Source organism: Onychostoma macrolepis, chromosome 07 (assembly GCF_012432095.1).
Source record: "Onychostoma macrolepis isolate SWU-2019 chromosome 07, ASM1243209v1, whole genome shotgun sequence".
NCBI classification, from domain to species: domain Eukaryota; kingdom Metazoa; phylum Chordata; class Actinopteri; order Cypriniformes; family Cyprinidae; genus Onychostoma; species Onychostoma macrolepis.
This window is the reverse complement of record NC_081161.1, coordinates 44,276,557-44,296,937: the sequence shown is the minus strand read 5'-3', so window position 1 is coordinate 44,296,937 and position 20,381 is coordinate 44,276,557. Positions and strand designations below refer to the sequence as shown.

General features: G+C 38.8%; 1 protein-coding gene and 1 long non-coding RNA gene across 2 annotated transcripts; one reads left to right on the top strand and one right to left on the bottom strand.

Moving 5' to 3' along the window:
- Nucleotides 1–8,415: 8,415 nt before the first annotated feature.
- On the bottom strand, nt 8,416–11,524 carry LOC131544869 (uncharacterized). Its single transcript, XR_009272259.1, has 3 exons — nt 11,425–11,524; nt 8,912–9,224; nt 8,416–8,760 (listed from the first exon to the last, which is right to left on the bottom strand). It is a non-coding gene; the product is annotated as an uncharacterized LOC131544869 (long non-coding RNA).
- A 5,895-nt stretch (nt 11,525–17,419) lies between these two features.
- On the top strand, nt 17,420–20,040 carry LOC131543884 (ubiquitin carboxyl-terminal hydrolase 37-like). The gene is made up of 5 exons (XM_058781693.1): nt 17,420–17,442; nt 17,981–18,421; nt 18,919–19,045; nt 19,246–19,380; nt 19,924–20,040. The coding sequence occupies exons 2-5, from the start codon at nt 18,324–18,326 to the stop codon at nt 20,038–20,040; spliced, it is 477 nt and encodes a 158-aa protein (XP_058637676.1). The 5' UTR covers nt 17,420–17,442; nt 17,981–18,323.
- Nucleotides 20,041–20,381: the final 341 nt, after the last annotated feature.

The following is a 20,381-nucleotide window of genomic DNA, read 5'->3' as shown; positions in this document are numbered from 1 at the left end:
AGTGAAAAAGTGTCTCAGAAAACACAAGTTAGTTCCAAAAAAGATTGAGCAACATTTGTTGGCACTTGGTTTGACATGTTGTGTCTAATGCAATGGAATTCATACATTTTTAAACGGATAGTTCACCCAAAAATTCTGTCATTAATTACTCATCATCATGTTGTTCTAAACCAGTAAGACCTTCATTCATCTTTGGAAAACAAATTAAGATGAAATCCAAGAGCCGAAACCCTGCATAGACAGCAACATTAACTACCATGTTCAAGACCCAGAAAGATAGTAAAAACATTGTTAAAATAGTCCATGTGACATCAGTGGTTCAATCGTAATTTTATGAAGCTATGAGAATACTTTGTGTGCAAAGAAAACAAAAATAATGACTTTATTCAACAATTTATTATTTTCTTGTCACGGAATGACTCGGAGAAACAGAATAGCAGATCCAAGTGCAGCTTTATTCTTACAAAAACAAAGATCAAAAACACTGGCACGAGGTAATCCACAAAACAATCTATAAACACAAAGAAACAGAGGTAATACTGCAGCAACAAGGACAAAGTGAGCATGGTATAAATAACAGTGAGCTAATAGGTAAATGATAAACAGCTGGAGGAAATGAGACAATCGGTGCAAGGGGTGATGGGAACTGAAGTCCAGAACAAAACAAACAATAATGCAGAAGCGTGCCCTCTGGTGGCTGTCAAGGGCACAGCAGACACTGGCTATGACACTTCTGTCTCAGTCTTTGATGCTTATTCAGGAGAGTGCATGCGTGTGATGCTGCTGACGCATCTCTCTTAGTTTATCGTCTGTTTAATCTGGTTCAAATCAGTAAGGCTGGGAAAAAAATTGCAAGTCATCCTCTCTGTCGAAATCTTCAGACATGTTTATGAATACTGTTTTATGTAGCTACAGTGTGCATCTTCTTCTGCTTGTAAAGAAGGTGCAGCGCATGCAGGTTCTATGACTCCTGATTTAGCAGCATCACGCACATGCGCTGAATGTGCATTAAAGACTCACACAAAAGAGAAATAAAGGTTAAATAACGTTGTTATTTTTGTTTCCTTTGCACAAAAAAGTATCCTCATAGGTTATCCTCATAGCCTCACAGCTTCCTTACTATGTTTTTGGCCCTTGAACGGCTCAGTTCCCTGGCTGTCTATTGAGGGTCAGAAAGTTCTCGGATTTAATCAAAAATCGTAATTTGTGTTCTGAAGATGAACTAAGGTCTTACGGGTTTGGCAGAATGACAGAATTTTCATTTTTGGGTGAACTAACCCTTTAAGTGTGACTTAGCAGTCTAAATATTTTAACATATACTTTAAGATGTCATCACATTGAATTTGAACAATAAAGAATATAATCTGCAGTCGGCACTGATAGCCTTGTGGACAGTGTGCCAACATACAGCGCTGTTATTGTGCTAATCCTGACACGAGGACCTTTCCTGATCCACCCCACACTTCACTTCCTGTCAATTCTGATCTGTCCTGTCACAATAAAGGCAAAACATGCCAGAAATAGAATTAGAGAATAGAATTAGCAGTAAGACTAAAGTCACAAACCCTCCTACACACAGCACAACCTGTTGAGATTGATCTTCACCTGAATACACGATTTTTGAAACAGCTTTCCTGTAGCTTAAATAGTAGAGCATGGCGCTAGCAACGCCAAGATCATGGGTTCGATTCCCAGGGAAAGCAAGAGCTGATAAAATGTAAAAACTGTTACTTGAATGCAGTGTAAGTCGCTTTGGATAAAAGCGTCTGGTAAATGTAATGTAAATGAAACAGAAAACAGAAGAAAGTGTAGAAAAGGGCAGCCAAACTCAGTTCTACAGATAACAAGGCTGGAAACACTGCAAGACTGTGGCCCTTCAGGAACTGAGTTTTGCATCCCCGGTATAGAAAATAATAAAATACTTACGGAGAATGAGAGGCAGTGCGCGGGACCCCATACTGACACGTTAATAAAAATAACCTGCTGTCCGGTGTCACCTAAAACAGACACTTCTTGTTTAAACAGTCATTTCACACTTCAAGACGAGACGAGGGAGGAGACGAAACTCTTTACAGAAATAAATGAAGAATTAGGAAGAAAACAAGATCCATTCTGAGAGTGCATGCAAGTTGTTAGAGCTCTGTTTCTCTATTTGAAAAGAAGTTCATTGACACTCACAGCCGCACACATTAACATGAGATGTCACAAGGTAACATCTACTGCAGGCCTTTTAATATAATTTGAGTTTTGCTTTTTGTACTTTGCAGCTGAAGTGTGCTTCATTCTGGAGAGATTGTGAGTAGCTCTGATCTTGGTTTGTTGGCCAAAAGCCTTGCCTTCAACACAGACGACAGGCAGCTGCAGTTGAGACGAGTGGAAAAGAGCTGCAGAGAACAAAGCAGAAGTAACACCAACAACTTAAAGGCCAAACTGAAACCTGAAATTTCACCTAAAATTGAAAATTCTGTCTCACTCTCTTATCATTCTAAACCCATAAGACCTTCGTTCATCTTCAGAACACAAATTAAGATATGTTTGATGAAATCCGAGAGCTCTCTGACCCTCCAAAGACAGCAAGGACAGACCCGTAGCCTGCTATGAGGTCACCGAGTTCCGAACCTCTGTATATTTTTCATGTTGAAAAATAAAATGTATTCTCTGAATGACTAATTTGCTGTTATACTCCTCATATGAATGTCTGCATGACATGTATAATTCAGTTTAGACAGTTTGCAAGAATGTTTAGCGTCTGTGTTATGAACATGATCGCTGTGAGACGCTGGCGGAGTGAACGAGGCTTGAGAGAGTTAAATCAGCCTTAAATCAGCCTCGAGTGTGAGCGCTGATGCAGCCTCTGTGTTGCCAGATCCACCCCAGATAGCAAAATGACTCTGGATCGGATCCGTCCCGGAGGTACCACAAGCAAAACGGATCTGTATCGGGGTCCACTTGCACAGCGCAATGGATCCGGAACAGATAAGGATTACGGATCCGGACCGGATCCAGTCTAGACCCTGTATCCACTAATAAAGTGGTTCATCCGATCCGGATCCGTTTATTAAGTGGATCTATACCTTATTTAAAATGGTTAATTGTAAGGAAGAGGTAGGCCTAGTGGATTCCATATGCGGGTCTTTATTCAATGATTTGCAATCCAAGTTCAAACAATAATCACAGCTCCTAGTCAGGTCACAGGCTTGAGTCAAAATATGGAGAAAACAATCCAGTGGCAGGCAAATCCAAAACAGTAATCCAGAAGTGGGAGTCAGGAGAACAAAAGCAATGGTCATAACAATAAACGTCAGTAATTGCATGAAAGAACGCTTAGTAAGGCAGTGGAACTGGCAATACTTCGCAAAATGGTAGTGGAAACACATGGCTTAAGTACATGGTGACAGGAAATGACAAGACAGGAACTGATGTGGCAGGAACAGGAAGTGGACAGAGTTCAATATTCAGGTGAGGGCTCCCTCTGAAGGATGGGAGCCTGATCAGATGTTACATTAATATGGCCAAAACTATTTATGGAAATATCTAAAGTAGAAAATGTTGCAAAATTAATACATTATGAAACAAAGTCGATTCAGCAATAAAGCAGCTCTGGAGAAAACAGTGAAATCATAATCCAACTCGAATCAGTTCAAGTCTTGTCATTATGCAATAGTGTCAGGACAGTCAAATCAATATTATTCCTGAATATTCAGTGTTTTTTAAACCCCAGCTAAGCAATCCAGAGGTGACAGTGGAACCCAAACTCCAGCAGGTGACTGAAACCAAGAAAAAACACCTGGAGCAGTCAGCTCAGCTCTCCTCTGGTTAAATGAACAAAGATGGTGTGATTATGATTTCAGACTGCATCACTAGTGAGATTGTGGACTGATGTCATTCACGATATTTCATCCAGCTCCTACTGCTGAAGATCAGGATCCGTCACGCTGTGATTCGGTCGGAGGAGAAGTTGTAGTCTGTCCAGCAGGGCTGCTGTTTATCCAGTAGTGGACGGCTGGTTTAACAGTGACTGTAAGCATGATAAAACTGCATCGTGGTCCTAGCAGCTCCTGGCCGGACACGTTCACTGCTGGCCGTAGGGGTCTGTGCAGAGGACTTGTCTGTTTCTCGTGGTCTTCGCTGAGGATCTGTGATCTGATGTCTGTCCAGTCGTGATGTTCACTTGTCGTGGTCTTCGCTGTGTTGACTTTTTCTGACAACACCTGTAATCACACATTTTCATACAAATTTCATGACATCTCATAGCAAAGATTACTGTTATATGTAGGATATAAAAGTAGGTTTGTAAACATTTAACCTTAAATATTGATATGAATCTTTTGACATTGCACATTTATTACATGTTAAAAGCTGAAGTGTGGATCATTGTCAGTATTTGACAAACTAGTTGGCTAAATCGAGTTTTAAACTATTTAATCTTACTTTTAAAGATGAAGTAGAATATTGAAGGATGAAGTAGAATCAAAAACCAGACTGGAGCACTTGAATGAGCTGTAAAGCTGCAACAGAACACACACGCACATGTCACGGGTGACGAATTTCGTGCGGGCAGGAACTTGAAATGGAGCCCGAGTTTCCGTAGGGGGGCACTTTCGGTGGGGGACCGAGGAGGTTGCCGGTTCCGGGTGTACGGGCAAATGACGGAATTGACGACTGGAATTGCGATCAGGTGCGGGAGTGAGAGGAATAGGGTGGTGATTGGGGTGCGTGCTGCAGTAGGGGAGTATAAGAGGGCACTGTGACTCAGTTCAGGAGGCGCGAGGGGTTTGGAAGCGCTCGAGGGGCTCAGAGGCGGTTGAGAATTCTTATGGAAGAAGAAGAGAGAGATTTGGACCCGGGCGAGGAGAAGGACGGGCTGAAGGAGAAAGTGAGAGATTGAAGTGAGATCAGCATTTGGGGTGATATTCCTATGGAATAATTGACGTCCTTGTGAATTGTATGGAATCGTATGAGGATTGGAACTTTTCGTGGAGGATTTATTACTGCATTGAGTGATTTGTGCCTCACAGCTGCTTTCCATCTAGCTTCACATCAATGAGTGGTGGATGAGACCCCATGCCTGCGCCTTTGCTGTGAGTTGTGAGCTTTGCAGTGCTTATATATATATATATATATATATATATTTATTTACTTGTGTGGGTTGAAGTGAAACACGAGTGTGGGATCGAATTGCGGAAGGCATTGGTGGTCTTAGCGAATGCACTCATCTTTCTCTTTGTTTACATCCAGTAACCGAAGATGCTAAAAGCTGTGAACGCCCGATGATGTGGTTGAAAATTCTCATCTTTCTCTCTCTGTTTGAATCCAGTTGCAGAAGACGTTAAAGCAGTGAAGAGTCTGCTAAAGCAGTGAAGTACACGTACCCTTCTCTCCGTCTGAGTTTAGGGAAGAGCCTGCTAAAGCTGTGAGGTATATGTACCCTCTTCTCCGTCTGAGTCAGTAAAGAGCTTGTTAAAGCTGTGAAGTATACGTACCCTCCTTTCTGTCTGAGTCCAACAAAGAGTCTGCTAAAGTTGTGAAGCATATCCATTTCTTCCTAGCTTCGGATCCTGTTGAAGAGAATGCTGAAGCTACTATAGTATTCGTTTTAAAGTGAATAAAGAGATTTTTATACTTACCTTTTGTTGTCCTGCCTGCTGTGTCCTGTGGTGCAGCTCCTCACGGTGGTGTGCAAGTTAGGGGTGACGGCCGGTCATTTAAGTGCCCACTCCGACCTGTGACACACACACACACACGTTTGTTTTTGTGAAAAGTGGGGACATCCCATAGGCGTAATGTGCTATAAACTGTATGTGCTATTGCCCTACACCAACCCTACCCCTTACAAGAAACTTTGTGCATTTTTAGATTTTCAAAAACACCATTTAGTATGATTTTTTTTTTTTTTTAAGCCTTTTGAATTACGGGGACATAGGCAGTTTCCTCATAAACCACTTTCAAATTGTAATACCTCTGTCATACCCATGTCATTAAACGAATTTGTGTCACCGTAAACCACAAATACCAACCCACGCGCACAAACGCACGAATGCACACACACGCATGTTGGGTTTCCATGTTTTATGTGGACATAATGGTTTTTATACTGTACAGACCGTATATTCTATCGCCCCAAACCTATACCCTTTCTGCTTTTTTAGATTTTCAAAACACCAAAAATGTCCCCAAAAAGCTGAAAAACATTCAAACAAAATGCTGCCGTTTATTTTAAAATCAGCTGCCGGAAAGCAGAAATCAAGGTATCACTATATAGATGTAATGTCTAATGTTAAGGTTTGTTTTTAAGTTTGACATGAGACCGCTCCACACTACGCTCGCTGGAAGTAGGATGCTGCCATCTTGGAAACCACATCAAATAACTTGTGTCACTGAGGTCAGGGTTGATCGATCTGCACCAAGGTCACAGGTCAGATTTCCAACATCAAGTGGTGATCCAGACGTTATTTCCAAGTAGGAAATGGGAAAAATCCAAATGTTAAGTTTCTGAAACACAACATAACGCCACACTTTACACATTAGGCACAGAATTCTGGGTTAACAGCGTAAACGAGGTAAATCCCAGGTAAAAGACAATTCTGTGCAACGTTCCTTTACCAGTGGATAAAAGTGAGTTTTAGAAAAATAAAAGACAACTTGGGGCTGTCACGTGTCTGCCCTTCTGAGTTCCTGTTTTTCCTTATTTGGTTTAGTTCCGGTTCTTATTAGTTAATCATCGTTCATTGTCCCCACCTGATTTGCATTATCTTGTTTGCTCTTTTGTTCTCATCCCGTTATAAGTCCTCAGGTTTCCCCTTGTCTTTGTCTCTGCTTGATGTTCATTAAATGGAAAGTGTGTTTATGTTATTTCGTTCTCCTAGTCCTTTATTTCAGTTAAAACTATAACCACACGTCCGTGACAGGGGCTAAGTGCAGTGTTAAAAGTCCTTTTAAGGGGAAAATCTAGGCCATACTGGTAGCCTACTTTTAGTATTAAAAAACTGCACCTGATGGCTGCGAACATCTTGTAGTTAAAATGTAGTTTGTGATTTGATTCACTGAGTGTTTTAGATTCACTGAGCATCTAAATCAAAAATAAACAAGTGTTACGACCCATAACCATTTTGAAGGCTTGTTAATTCCAACATGAAAATAAAAGGACACAGGCCGAACATATTTAAAGAACCACAACACCTGATGCGAATTCAAAGACGCCCCTATTTAATTGTTTGACAGAGTTCAACTTAAACATTCCAGAAATAATACACAAAAATTCATATATCAAAATATATAAACATATAATCAACTCTACTAATTAGTAACAAAGGAAAAATGATTAAGATTAAAGTACTCATGGGTAGGAAAGCTAAGAAAACAGACTCCTAACTACACCTGCCCTCGGGACAAAGTTCTTACCTACCTCCCGAAATAAAAATTAAGAACAGGGGAGTCTTCCGGACAACTGCTTCCCTCGCTCAGCTCTTACTAAATAAACAAAACGTGAACTAATAAATAAATACATACACTACCCGCTACTAATAAGTAGAAAGAAAAATATCACATATCAAACACAAATTTACCAGTTAAACCTAAGCATAAAACAAAGCAAAAACATAGCCTCAAAGAGGCAATGAGAGAGACGCTAACGAGAACAACGGGAAGCGGAACCACAGAGAGAGAGAGACCGCAATTGTCGCCTCGCAGCCTTTTATCCGGAGTCCTTGCTGACGTCACACGACTCTCGAAGAATGGAAATCTCCCCACAACGCCACCTAATGGGCTTAGAATATAAGTGTCACACCGATTCACGTAACACAAGTAAATAAGATAAATAAAAACGCTGTATCAACTGGTGGCTTGAACAGATTTTACTGCTGTAATTGTGCCCACGTTGTTATTAATATGGCAAGGCAAGTTTATTTATATAGCACATTTCATACACAATGGTAATTCAAAGTGCTTTACATAAAAGGAAGTAAATAATCCTAAAAAAAATTTTTTTTTTTTAAATCACAACAATAAAACAGGGAACTTTTAAAATGATTTAGAAATTGATTTAAAATTAATTTAAAAGTTAAAAATAGAAAATAATTATACATAAAATACAGTGCAGTCAGTTCAGACGTAGTACAGTGTTCATCAGTAAATGCACAGCTGAACAGATGAGTTTTGAGTCTGGATTTAAATGTGGCTAATGTTTTAGCAGATCTGATCTCTTCTGGAAGCTGCTTCAGCTGCGGGCCGCATAATAGCTAAAAGCAGACTCTCCTGGTTTTGTGTGAACCCTTGGTATTTCTAACTGACTCGATCCTAATGATCTGAGTGGTCTGTTGTACAGATCCTAAAATTGCTTAAGTACAGATCATGATGAATAAAAATCTAACAAGATCATTTTAGAGCAATTTAACAAATATACATAATCTTGCCATTCAAATGGGTCTCCAAAATGTGTGGGCATGTTTCTTAGTCTGTCTTTATTTCAACATAAACTTTTTGTAAATTATATAATTTAAGAATTCAACTTTTTACACAGAACCATTGCTCCTCAGATGTCTCTGTGCACACTACAGTCTCAGTAGTATACCTGACGCTGACGGTGTTGTCGGCTGTGCAGGTGAGTGTAGCGCTCTCTGCTGGACGGAGGCTGATATTCAGGTGAGATCCTTGAGTCTGGATCTGATGACCGGTCCTGCTGTAGGAGGGATTCTGATCACCGGACACACATGTCCTGCAGCCAGGAAACATTGCACTCAATCTGAACATCTCTGATGAGATCTGTAGGAGAATAATATAAAAAAGTATCTATTTAACTTAATTTAAATGACCATGAACGTATTCAGCGTCAGTTCATTAATATGTTATTTTAGAATTTGCTATTTGCATCCTAACAGCATTGACAGAATAAATATCACGTAATTAAACTCACCATGAACATGGAGCACAATGAATGTTGTATTGTATTGTGTAGATTTTCCTTCTGCAACAACTGAGAAGTTTCCAGAATCCTGAACTTTGAGGTCTGCTACTATTATACTAATATTGTCCTTATACTTACTTATTCTTTCATAAAATAATTCAGATTTCACTTTTTGGAAATCTTTTATTTCGATACTCAGCAAAAGGAGTATCATTATATTTCCATTCTACTTCAAGATCATCTTTTGGATAATCAGCAGTTAATTCCAGTGAGTCTCCAACAGCTTTGTGCACAACCTCTGCATCTGAATCAACACACGACCCTACGATACAGAACAAACAACAAACAATGCTTACATACTGTCACAAATTCATGCCATATTTTTCACATTTAGATGTCTTTTAACATACTTAACAATAAATACCAGTTTGACAACAATAACAAAACCAAGGAGAAAAAAAGGAACAGAAAGTTGACAAACAATAAATAAGCATCAAAAGAAACTCACGGAGTCTGAGTTTATGCTATCAGCACAGACCGTTTCACACTTCTCACTCTGTCTTCATGAGGACGGCTCCACAGCACCATCAGCACGAAGATAACTTTATTCCCAGACAGTACCGTTTCTAGGCATAGGCGAGCTAGGCGGTCGCCTAGGGCGCCGCCAGCCGAAGGGGCGCCAATGAGCGCATGTACTGGCACTACATTTTAGCAGGGTTGTGATAAAGAGTGGCACGGTCACCCTGAAATATGACTGCCGCCCCCACTGGATCCCCAACATCATTGGGCTAGAGTACTGTCAATCTGACAATGCCTGTATGCCATTGGATCAGAGCGCTCTCAGTTGTTGCCTGATTGTTGCATGCTTGCATTTGGAGCGCTCATCAACGCCATTAGCTCAATGGGCTCTGTTAGTGCTTTGGCAAGGTAACGCTTTTTTTCCCGCCATGCAATAAAGCTAAATTAAAAGGCCAATTTAAAATATTGGTACAGTAAATAAAGTGCACAAAATCAGTATTTTGTTTAGGCAGTATTTGTGGCAGTTGATGAATCGGGTTGCGAGATTTGTCCAAAAGGTGTGCGTTTTGCCAATGTGCAAGGATCAGCGTGTCATGTAATATTCCCATATTTAACAACCAATTAAAAAATATTGGTATAGTAAAATTCACCAATTCACAAGATCAATACATCCTTTATTAAACCGCTTTGTGGAGCTTAATACATCCTTATGGAGGTGTTGAAATGCTGATCAATTCATTCAATTCTAACACAGCACTTAATGGGAGATGCGTCATACACATAGAGGGCAGAGCGTCATGTTATTTAAAGGGGAAGTTCACGCGTAAATGAGTAGCAAAGGGTTAAGTAGCTGCATTGATTACTTTTATGCCACTGATCAGGCTTTTATATGTAGTTTGGGGCAACAAAGGGTTTTCTAGGTTTGACTGAAATAATAATGCAATAACTGACACTTTAAATCAATGTTTCAAGCAACAACAACAAAACAATTGAGCAAAAAACAGATAAAGACAAAATGTAGCCATTTATAGTATCTAAACATGTATCCAAATCCAAATGTAATAAAATTAATTTATGTGTGATTTATGTGTAAATTATGTGCAATGTCTTAGCTACTAGGGATTGTTACATAGGGCTATATAGACATCTAGTGGCAACACAATGATATTAAAGATAATAAATTGTGCAAAATGTTAATCTTATGTCAATTTACAAATAATGCATTCAGATTTGTGGAACTCTATCTCCACAAATCAGTGTTGTTACTATGACAGCCAATTTGAATGTAACAAGAAACTGGTGTCTGAAAAGAATATATATATAAATAAAAAAATAAAAAAAAAAAAGAATATACATATATATATAATTTGGGGGGATTTCGCCTAGGGCGTCAAATTGGCTAGAAACGGCCCTGTTCCCAGAAGATATCAGAATCAGATATCAGTCAGATTCGAGAACATGGCTGTAATGGCATCTGTAAAGTGTATTTGCACAGTGACTCCTGCTCTGTGTCTGTATTTGGTAACTTCGTGCTCTGCTGAGGAAGTGTTTCACAGCACCGTGCCACTCTCCACCACATCACATCAACAGCTGTAAGTCTTTTTGTAAATGTTGCATGTTTTTGCCATTTTGATGACATAATATTTTTATTCCACAGCACTGAATGACAAGTCAAAATAAACCCAGAAATAACATGCTTTTCAATTAATTTAATGTCGGTTGCAACAGAAAAGCACTCTATTAATGGCACCTTCACTAAAGAAAAGGCTTGAGGTTTCCTGAACCGAACTGTCTTTTCTCACAGATGAAACACTGATGTGACCTAATTGTCCATGATCATTTGCTTCAAACAGTAAAATTATAATACACAATATATTTAATTCTAAAATCACTTTAAGCATGCATTGCATTAAACACATTAAGCTTCATATTTAATAATCATTTAAAATATTCATAAGCATTCCCTATACTGGAATAACTGCTGGATATCTCGAGTCACTCACCTTGGAGAAGAAAAACCAGGAGAACTCCTAAAATGGAGCAGCAGGACTCTTGAAAGACGTTCATGTCCAGAAGAAGTTTAGACGGCAGACAGGCATCCGTGACAGCAGATACAGAGAAACAGAAGAGAGAGAAACAGACTTCCTCACAGCATCTCACGCAAGAGCACAAGCATTTCATCAACCAATATCTGCAGTTCATGAGAAGTTGAAGTGAAGCATTATTTTGTGTTGATGCAGATGAGTATGTGTCACTGAACTACAGGAAAATCATGACAATTCTGTGATTATTTACTTATATTTAGAGGTTTCAGTTCCTCTTGAAGCTCACAGACTGACACAATGTTCAGGCCATTTCACGATAGTCAATGTTTCATGATAGTCAGTGTCAGCTTCAGAGGAAAAGGCAGATGGATCTGTTGGTGGATTTTGGCTGAGTATAATTAACAAACAATTACAAACATTACAACACTATTATAAAGACTTTCGAGAAGCTGAGAATAACATTCAGTGCTCCAGACTGTCATCAGATTTAGGCTCATGAAATATGTTGTTGAAGTTTGGTTGAATAAGCAATTTGTAATAAATTTTAATAAAGTGAGATGCAGTGTTGATGTGTGTAAAATGTGTGGTTTATAAAGATCCTCAGAGTGTTTCCTTCATCCTCCGTCTGAGCCTTTTCACATTTACAGGATTGGAAGTAAACTAAAACAGGATAAACTTGTACATGAGAGACCACAATTATTATTGTTATTATTATTATTATTATTTTGTGTGTGTGTGTGTGTTCTTTGGACCTTGTATCTAATATTTTATTTCAGTGCTAAAAGACTGTAATTGTGTAAATGTAATTAAATCAGACATCTGCCCTCTTATAGCCCTATAGACACTGAGGACAGAGAGACCTGATACTTTTTGCTAATACATCTGAATAATGTGTAGATACTCCATTACTGCTTTGTGTTTTGTATTTTCTTTTCTTTATTTTTTCTATAGCCAATGAATTATTAATCTAAATTATAAGGTATTTATATTATGAAATAATTTCATGAAAATTAATGTTTTACTTATTGGTGCAAACAATCCAGATCCTATATTGAATATAATGTGGATGACAATGAGTATGTAAGGAAAAGATTACAGTCTTTACAATTAAGGACAACTCACAACTTTCAAAACTGTTTTATAGAGTTGTGTCTTAATTATTTCCTCAGAAAGACATTTTGTCAGCTGAACAATCAGCATTTTGTTAAACTACTTCAGTCCCTCACAGTCTTCATTCCTGTAAATCAATAAATAAATAAATAAACATGGGGCTGTACCAGTCTAAGGTTTATACAACAAGGGAAAAAAGCATATAACTTTCATTTTATAGTAAAAAGCTGAGCATACATATACATATACATATAATTAAATATTATTTAACCAGATAATTAACTTCACTTGAGAGGACCCCCCTCCCTCCAAAAACAAACAAACAAACAAACAACAACACTGATTCAATAAATCCAGATATGGACATATATGTAATAAAAAAAATAAAAAAATAAATAAAAAACGTGTTTATGAAATACGCAGTTTTGTTGATGGATGTTGGATTTTTATTTGAACTTTTTATCTACAAAAGTATGTAACTTCATCTTCAACTTCATATTATATTAAAAGGCTGAGCAGACATTTACAGACATCAATATTAAATATAATTTAACCAGACAACTAACTTCACTTTAAAAGAGTATAGGCCTTTATCACAGTCTGCGTGTCGTCACATCCGGCTCCAATTAGGGGCGTAAGGGAATTTCCGCCCGCTTTATTGTCAATGGACAGACAGCAGTTTTGTGAAGAAAATTAAACTAATTTAGTTTAGTTGAACATTGATGCAATAAACGTCAATGTTAAAACTGCATATTTATACCGATTCCATACCATGTATCATGTCATCCTTAATTTTAATGTGTAACATGAGCCTATCTGAGCGACGCGACTGTCAGCGTCACATACATTCCCGTATTTGGTTATAGTCATAGCGCCACCTGCTGGCAACAGGAAGTGACAGGTTTAACACTGTAATGGACTCCTAGGTGCATATTAAAAAGTGTCAACAAGTGATAAATAGGCTGGCAGCATGCTACAAGCATACTAAAACATGCTAGCAACACTTAGCTAAGTGCTAAAGCATGCTAGTAATGCAGTGAAACGGGAAGTTGCTGTAACTCAGGCATGCAGTGTCCAATCTGCCCCAAATTTTACAAGTTTGATAAGAGGCCTGTCCTGAACACTTATACATTCCCGTATTTGGTTATAGTCATAGCGCCACCTGCTGGCAACAGGAAGTGACATGTTTTAGACTGTGATGCACTATTAGCAACACATTAAAATATGCCATTGTGTGCTAAACATGTTAGCAACATGCTCAAACATGTTAGCAACACTTAGCTAAGTGCTAAAGTATGCTACTAACTCCATCAAACAGGAAGTTGTTGTAACTCAGGCATACAATGTCCAATCTGCCTCCAACTTCACATGTTTGATTACAGTCCTGGCCTGAAGACATCTACATGCTCACATTCGGTTATAGTGATAGTGCCACCTACTGACAACAGGAAGTGACATGTTTTACACAGTGATGCACTTTTAGCAGTACTGTAAATTATGCCATTGTGTGCTAAACATGCTAGAATAATGGTCAAACATGCTAGCAACACTTACTAAGTACTAAAGCATGTTATTAATACAATGACACAGGAAGTTGTTGTAACTCATGCATACAATGTCTTATCTGCCCCAAACTTTACACCTTTTATAATAGTCCTGGCCTAAACACATCAAAAGGTCAATATTCAGTTATAATCATACTGCCACCTTCTGGCAACAGTAAATTATTTGTTTTACACTAACTTAAACATGCAATGTCCGGTCTGCCCCAAACTTCACATGTTTGGTAAGAGTCCTGGCCTGAACACATCTTAAGGCCAATTTCCAGTTATATACATAGCGCCACCAGCTGGCAGCATGAAATTACTTGTTTCACACTAACTTAAACATGCAATGTCCGATCTGTCCCAAACTTCACACGTTTTATAAGAGTCATGGTCTAAACACATCTTAAGGCCAATATTCAGTTATAAACATACCGCCACCTGCTGGCAATAGGAAATGACTTGTTTTACACTAACTTAAACATGCAATGTCTGATGTGCCCCAAACTTCATATGTTTGGTAAGAGTCCTGGTCTGAAGACATCAAAAGGCCAATATTCAGTTATAATTATAGTGCCACCTGTTGGCAACAGGATACGTCATGCTTTGCACTAACTCAAACATACCATGTTCAATCTGCACCAAACTTCATATGTTTGATAAAAGGACTGGTCTGAAGACATCTACAGGCCAATGTTAAGTTATAGACATAGCGCCACCAGCTGGCAGCAGGTTTGGCACATATAAAAGACTTTAACATTTTCCTCTATATTTGGCTTTTTAAATGCATATTGCTCACCATTCCCTGTCTCCCTGAAGCCACCGTTGGCGGTGAGACCGGCTGCGAGGGCCCGATCATCGCTGCTTGCAGCTTTAATTTTTGAATTATATTTATTGTGATTAACCGCCCGCTCTTGTTCACAGTATAATGATATTCAATCGTTGCACGCAATCACGGAGAATAACTCGATTAAGATGATCAAACTTATTTTTAATTATTGTCTATGGGCTGGAAATATTTCTTTATTTGAACAACTTAAATTTGATGCAAATATAGAGGATTGCATCATAAAGTCAGCGCGTGAAAAAATGTGAGCATGTTTAATACAAGTTTGCCCTAAACCTTTAATTTAATCATACAGCCTATAGTAATGTTTTAAACTTTGGCTATTTTTAATTCTTATTAATGTGGTATGTTGTTTATATAGTTTTCTCGCTGTTCTGTAATGAAATAAGGTGATCAGACTGTGAAGAATTGCCTGTACACATACAGTATGGCTCGCGCGCTCCTGTTTAAGTCACGAAATACGCATCGGGATATCGTGACAACATATTCCTTCGTTTCATAATACGCAATTAATTGTTGTAAACTGAGATTGGTGTCTTTAGAAGACGTATCTGTGCTGAATTCTACATAAATAATCCACAACAAAGCCGTGCTATGGGCACAGCCATTGATAGAGCCTGCAGCGGAAGTTAATTTACGCTACTATTTGAATCTTCAGCTTTTCGAACGCAGAAGTGTGATAAAGGCCTATTTTCAAAAAAAAAAAAAAAAGGCGCATGAGCATAGAACGTTGGTGATGGCGGCTGTGTGACGTCAGTAACGCTCCGTGTAGCGCTCGTGCTCAGATCAGATCACCTGCAGCTTCATCAGTCATTATTACATTATTACACCTTCATCAAAATGGTTTGGTTGGTGAAGGTAGGTCTGACGCCGAACGGGGTTTTTAAAGAGGTTTACTCCAGTCTGAATCCACAAATCTGAACAAAAAATACTTACTGAACTTTTCCATCATTATTCCACCATTATAATCTACTGCTGTTTAATTTCACTGATTTGACTTGCTTGACGAGAAATACCATCAAAAATGTTCAACCTATGTGTATTTAAAATGTCACTCCTAACAGTTTGATGTGTGTCAGAGAGTCACCGTCAACGTCATCACAAGAAATCACGAGATCGCAGTCACCTGAGTTCTGATCACCTACACCTGTTCACCCTCATCAACACTGCCATAAAGCACCCACACTCTCTGACATTCATCGTCCGGTCTACAGTTCACATACGGAACGGTAACCTGGCTACTTACGACTCATTAGTCTCCCATTACTCCTCAGATCTCTCCAGCGGAAACTCCAGCGGAAACTCCAGCGGAAACTCCAGCGGAAACTCCAGCGGAAACTCCAGCGGAAACTCCAGCGGAAACTCCAGCGGAAACTCCAGCGGATACTCCAGCGGATAACTCCCATTTGCTCTCCGGACTCTCACCATCCAGAACTCAGCGATCTTCCCCATAGAAAGACTCACCTCCACGTTCACGCACCATCTTATCATTTATATTTAATAAAGTCACATTCACCTCTAACCCTTGGTTCTTGGCTCTGTTCTGTGACAATGTGACTGGATTATATACAAGTAAACCTGTTTATGCATTTTATGCATATCTGTATGCATTATTTGTATAAATTTGTTTAAATGTGATCCAGCTGAGAATAATAGGCTAATTATTCCTAAAGCGGTATAAGAATTTAAAATATTGTCTAACTGAACTTTTTGGTTCACACTTAGCACACATAGCAACGTGCCTCAGTCTCCACTTATGAACAGATTACCAAACATAAAGTATTAATTCTGAGTTATGTTTATTCTTCTAGAATTTGGTGCGTGCCGTTCATCAGTCCGATGAAAAAATGGATAAAAATCCCAAAAAGGAGAAGAAGACGAGGGTCAAGTTAGCGCTGTGTTCTTCACTGGATGTGATGGACTTGTCAAACCACCCTCATCTTCCTCTTCTTCCTCTTCTTCTTCAGGCAAATGCAGATTTAAAGGTCTGCGGCGCTTCTTCGGCAGAATGCTGTCATTCTGTGGCGTGTCCTCGTCTTCTGAGCAGGATAAGACGTCTTCCATCCAGACTCAGAAGACCAGCGATGACTCGAGTGCAGTCGGCAGATCTTCTGAGGAGCTTCAAGAAGTTGATCTGCTGACTGCCGACCAGAAGAAAAAAGCAGTCGGAGGTTACAGACGCTTTCACAGACATTTCTTACATTCTTTTTGAGTTTTTCTGCCTCAAACATCAGGTTTTCTTAGCTCTATGTGTTTCTGATTGTTCAGGATCTACTTCCTAAAGCCTGCCTAGTTTCTATACCTTTATGTCTCTAATAAAAAGTTTGTATCATTAACATTGACAAAAACATGTCTTCACAGCAGTAGTTGAAGTCTTTGCTGATGTCTGTAGTATGATACGATGTTTGACTAAAACTGCATAATTGATCTCTTTACAGACGCAGCTCTGACCTTCGAGACCATTGATGTTGAGCGGTGAGTATCTGTGTGTAGCAGCAGGTTACTGCTAAAATATACTTATACCGCCACTTATACTAAATATTAATATAGTTCATTCAGGAAAAAAAAAAAGAAATTTCAAATTAATTATGAATGTATTTCAAATTTACAAAAAGTGGTCAAAAAATATGTTTCAAAATATGTTCATGTAGATGTATTTCTTGGCCATTGTTGTATATTTATGAAAATATACTTACAAATATTTATATTGATATTAATATAATTTTAAAAAGCATTCATAAATGTATTTTGCATTCAGCATAAATGTTGGCTACTCTAAGATTGGAAATGTATTTTCTTGCCTCTGAAATACATTTTAAGATATTTTGGCATATGGAGGATGAAACTGAATACATTTAAAATTTTAATGAAAATAAAAAATCATTGAGCTTCACTGTTTACAGCATATATTGAGTATGTATTTAAATAATTTGGCCTTTTTTTTTGGCTTATACGCCCAACCTCCCATGGACAAGCACAATCTTAGGAAACATATGTGTGATGTTTTCTTCAGTCTTGTAGAATTGCTGGCCAGTTTCGGAGTCCAGTGGCATGATCTGAGCAAGGATTCACTGAAGGAGCTGCTCAAGTCTTTGGAGGAACAGGAGGAAGCGTCTGAAGAGAAATCAGCTGAGGAGGATGATGCTGATCAAGCTGCGCTGGGTTAAAGACGCTTTTGAATGTCTGGACGCTCGTGCTTTATTATGAACTTCTCTGCAAAACTAGTCTCACATATTTAAGCAGAAACCTTTAGATCAAAAAAGCACAAATACAGTCAGCTGTAGTTTGTCTAATATGTCTGTCCACTAACAACGCTATCTGGTTACAGTCTTCCTAATTTAGGAAACACGTGCTATATGAACTCCGTCATTCAGTGCCTCCTCAGCGTTTCTCCCTTTCGGGAAGATTTGCTCTCGCAGCAGGAGAATCACACAGACAGCGCCACGCTGCTCAGGTACCAGCAACAATTCAACTAATACATCTAACATCTTCATATTTACAGTTTTTTCAACTGCTTACATTTTCAAAACTTTACACACAAATCCAAGAATTACACACAAAATGAAGCACTGCATTCAAAACATCACAAACACATCTCAAAAACAAACATTTGCAAACACCTTTGCCATAATATTAATTCCTGTTAGATTTTTGTGTGTTACATCGAGAATTGTGTGTTGTGTTTTGCTAAAAGTGTTTTATGAAATTGAAAACTGAGTCAAAGTCTGAGAATTAGTGCAAGGTTTTGCAGATTTGTTGTGTGCTTCTGCTGTTTGAGTGTCAGCTTTCAGAAATTGTGTGACAAGTAAAGATTTAGTGTGTAAGCAGATGAAAAAAAACTGTTAAGTTGCATGTCATATTGTAGCTCTCATGACATTCTCGAATAGAGCAGAATAACCTTTAATTGTGGCACTAAAACAGTTCTAATAATATTAATGTGTTTGTTTCCAGAGCGTTAACTGACCTGCACATGAGCCGGATGGACAGCAGTGACTCTGATCTGAAGGAAACACACTTGGCTAAAGTTAAAAGCTACATAGAAAGTCACTTTCCAGTTTTCAAGGGACGCTGTCAGCAGGTGAGGACGCCTTAAACCAGGCTTCTTAACTAGATTAATTAGCAAAACTTCCTTGATTATGCTGTTTCACACAAACCAGCCGTGACAATTCATCCTGATCTTATCAGCGCTGAACAATATAAATGTGGACTGTTCTGCAGTCTTGGTGACTGTAAGCTGTTTGTTTATGAGCTGGATTTACCTTCTCTATCTCCTCTCAGGATGCACACGAGTTCTTCATGGCTTGTCTGTCCCGTCTAAAAGAGGAAAGCATGAGCTTGAGATCGTCTCATCCCATACACTTGCCCCGTGTCCAGTATGGAGTTCAAGCTCAGAAGCGAGCGCACCTGCAACAGGTAATGCCAAGCATCATCTGACATTTAATGTCACCAAAAGTTTGGCCTAAAGATGAATGCATTTGTATGAATTCATGCTCATTCAAAAGAAGCCCAACATTGAAACTTTTATGTTCACTCTGGCCTCATGAAGAGTTTCACAGAGGAACCAACCTGAGAAGAGAGACAGATCTTTTATCCAACTACTAAGTAATATTTCAGTGTTTGGGGGTTTGATCGAAGATTGTAATTAGCAATGCTGCAGTGACTGTTAATTACTCTTTGAGACAGCTTCAGGAAGAAATTAGCCATTCTTTTATTTTTAGTTTTTCATGAAGTGTTTTCATTTTTTGGTCTGTGATCTTCAACAGAGAGAACAAAGCAGCCAGAGACAGACGAAAAACAGCAGAGCAGGCAGCCGATCATTTCTCCAGAAAATATTCAGGAAAAAGAACAGAGTTGCTCCACAGACACCACAGGAAAGAGATGGATAGATAGATAGATAGATAGTAGATATATAGTCAGATAGACAGCATTATCTTATAATCTCTGTGTGTTAAACAGGAAGAAGCTCCAGTCGTCATCAGCTCACAGTACAGACTGTATTTGGTCAGCTGCTTTGGGATAAAAACTCTGAACTCCTCCTCACTCTTGTTTCTGCAGCTGAGCAGCGTTTGGTGAGGAACAGATGAGGAAGATCCCGTCGAGAGGGGGTCTTGAGAAACCCTCATGCTCTGGTTTGTCAATCAGATGTTTTTGGGGTCAAACTTGCATCTGTTGGTTTGACGTGAGCGGCACAGATTCTCGTCTCATGGCAGCTTTGGGTTTGGGATGGGATTTGTTTTTGGACAGTTGGTGGTGTTTCGCCTCTTTTGTCCTTTTGGGGGTTGTTCCAGGGCCATAATCACTGAAGATATTGAGGGGGACAATAATCCCCCCCAGTAGTTAGAAGTGGCTAAATTGTTCCCCTAGTATTGTAAGTTCTTGCAGTGAATGAATGAATGAATTAGGCATTTATATAG

What these genes read in the sequence shown, in the direction of transcription:
- LOC131543884 (XM_058781693.1), top strand. Translation starts at nt 18,324, where the DNA reads ATGAACTCCGTCATTCAGTGCCTCCTCAGCGTTTCTCCCTTTCGGGAA. An exon ending in GACAGCGCCACGCTGCTCAG is followed by an intron (nt 18,422 to 18,918) that starts GTACCAGCAACA and finishes GTTTGTTTCCAG; the next exon opens with AGCGTTAACTGACCTGCACA. An exon ending in TCAAGGGACGCTGTCAGCAG is followed by an intron (nt 19,046 to 19,245) that starts GTGAGGACGCCT and finishes ATCTCCTCTCAG; the next exon opens with GATGCACACGAGTTCTTCAT.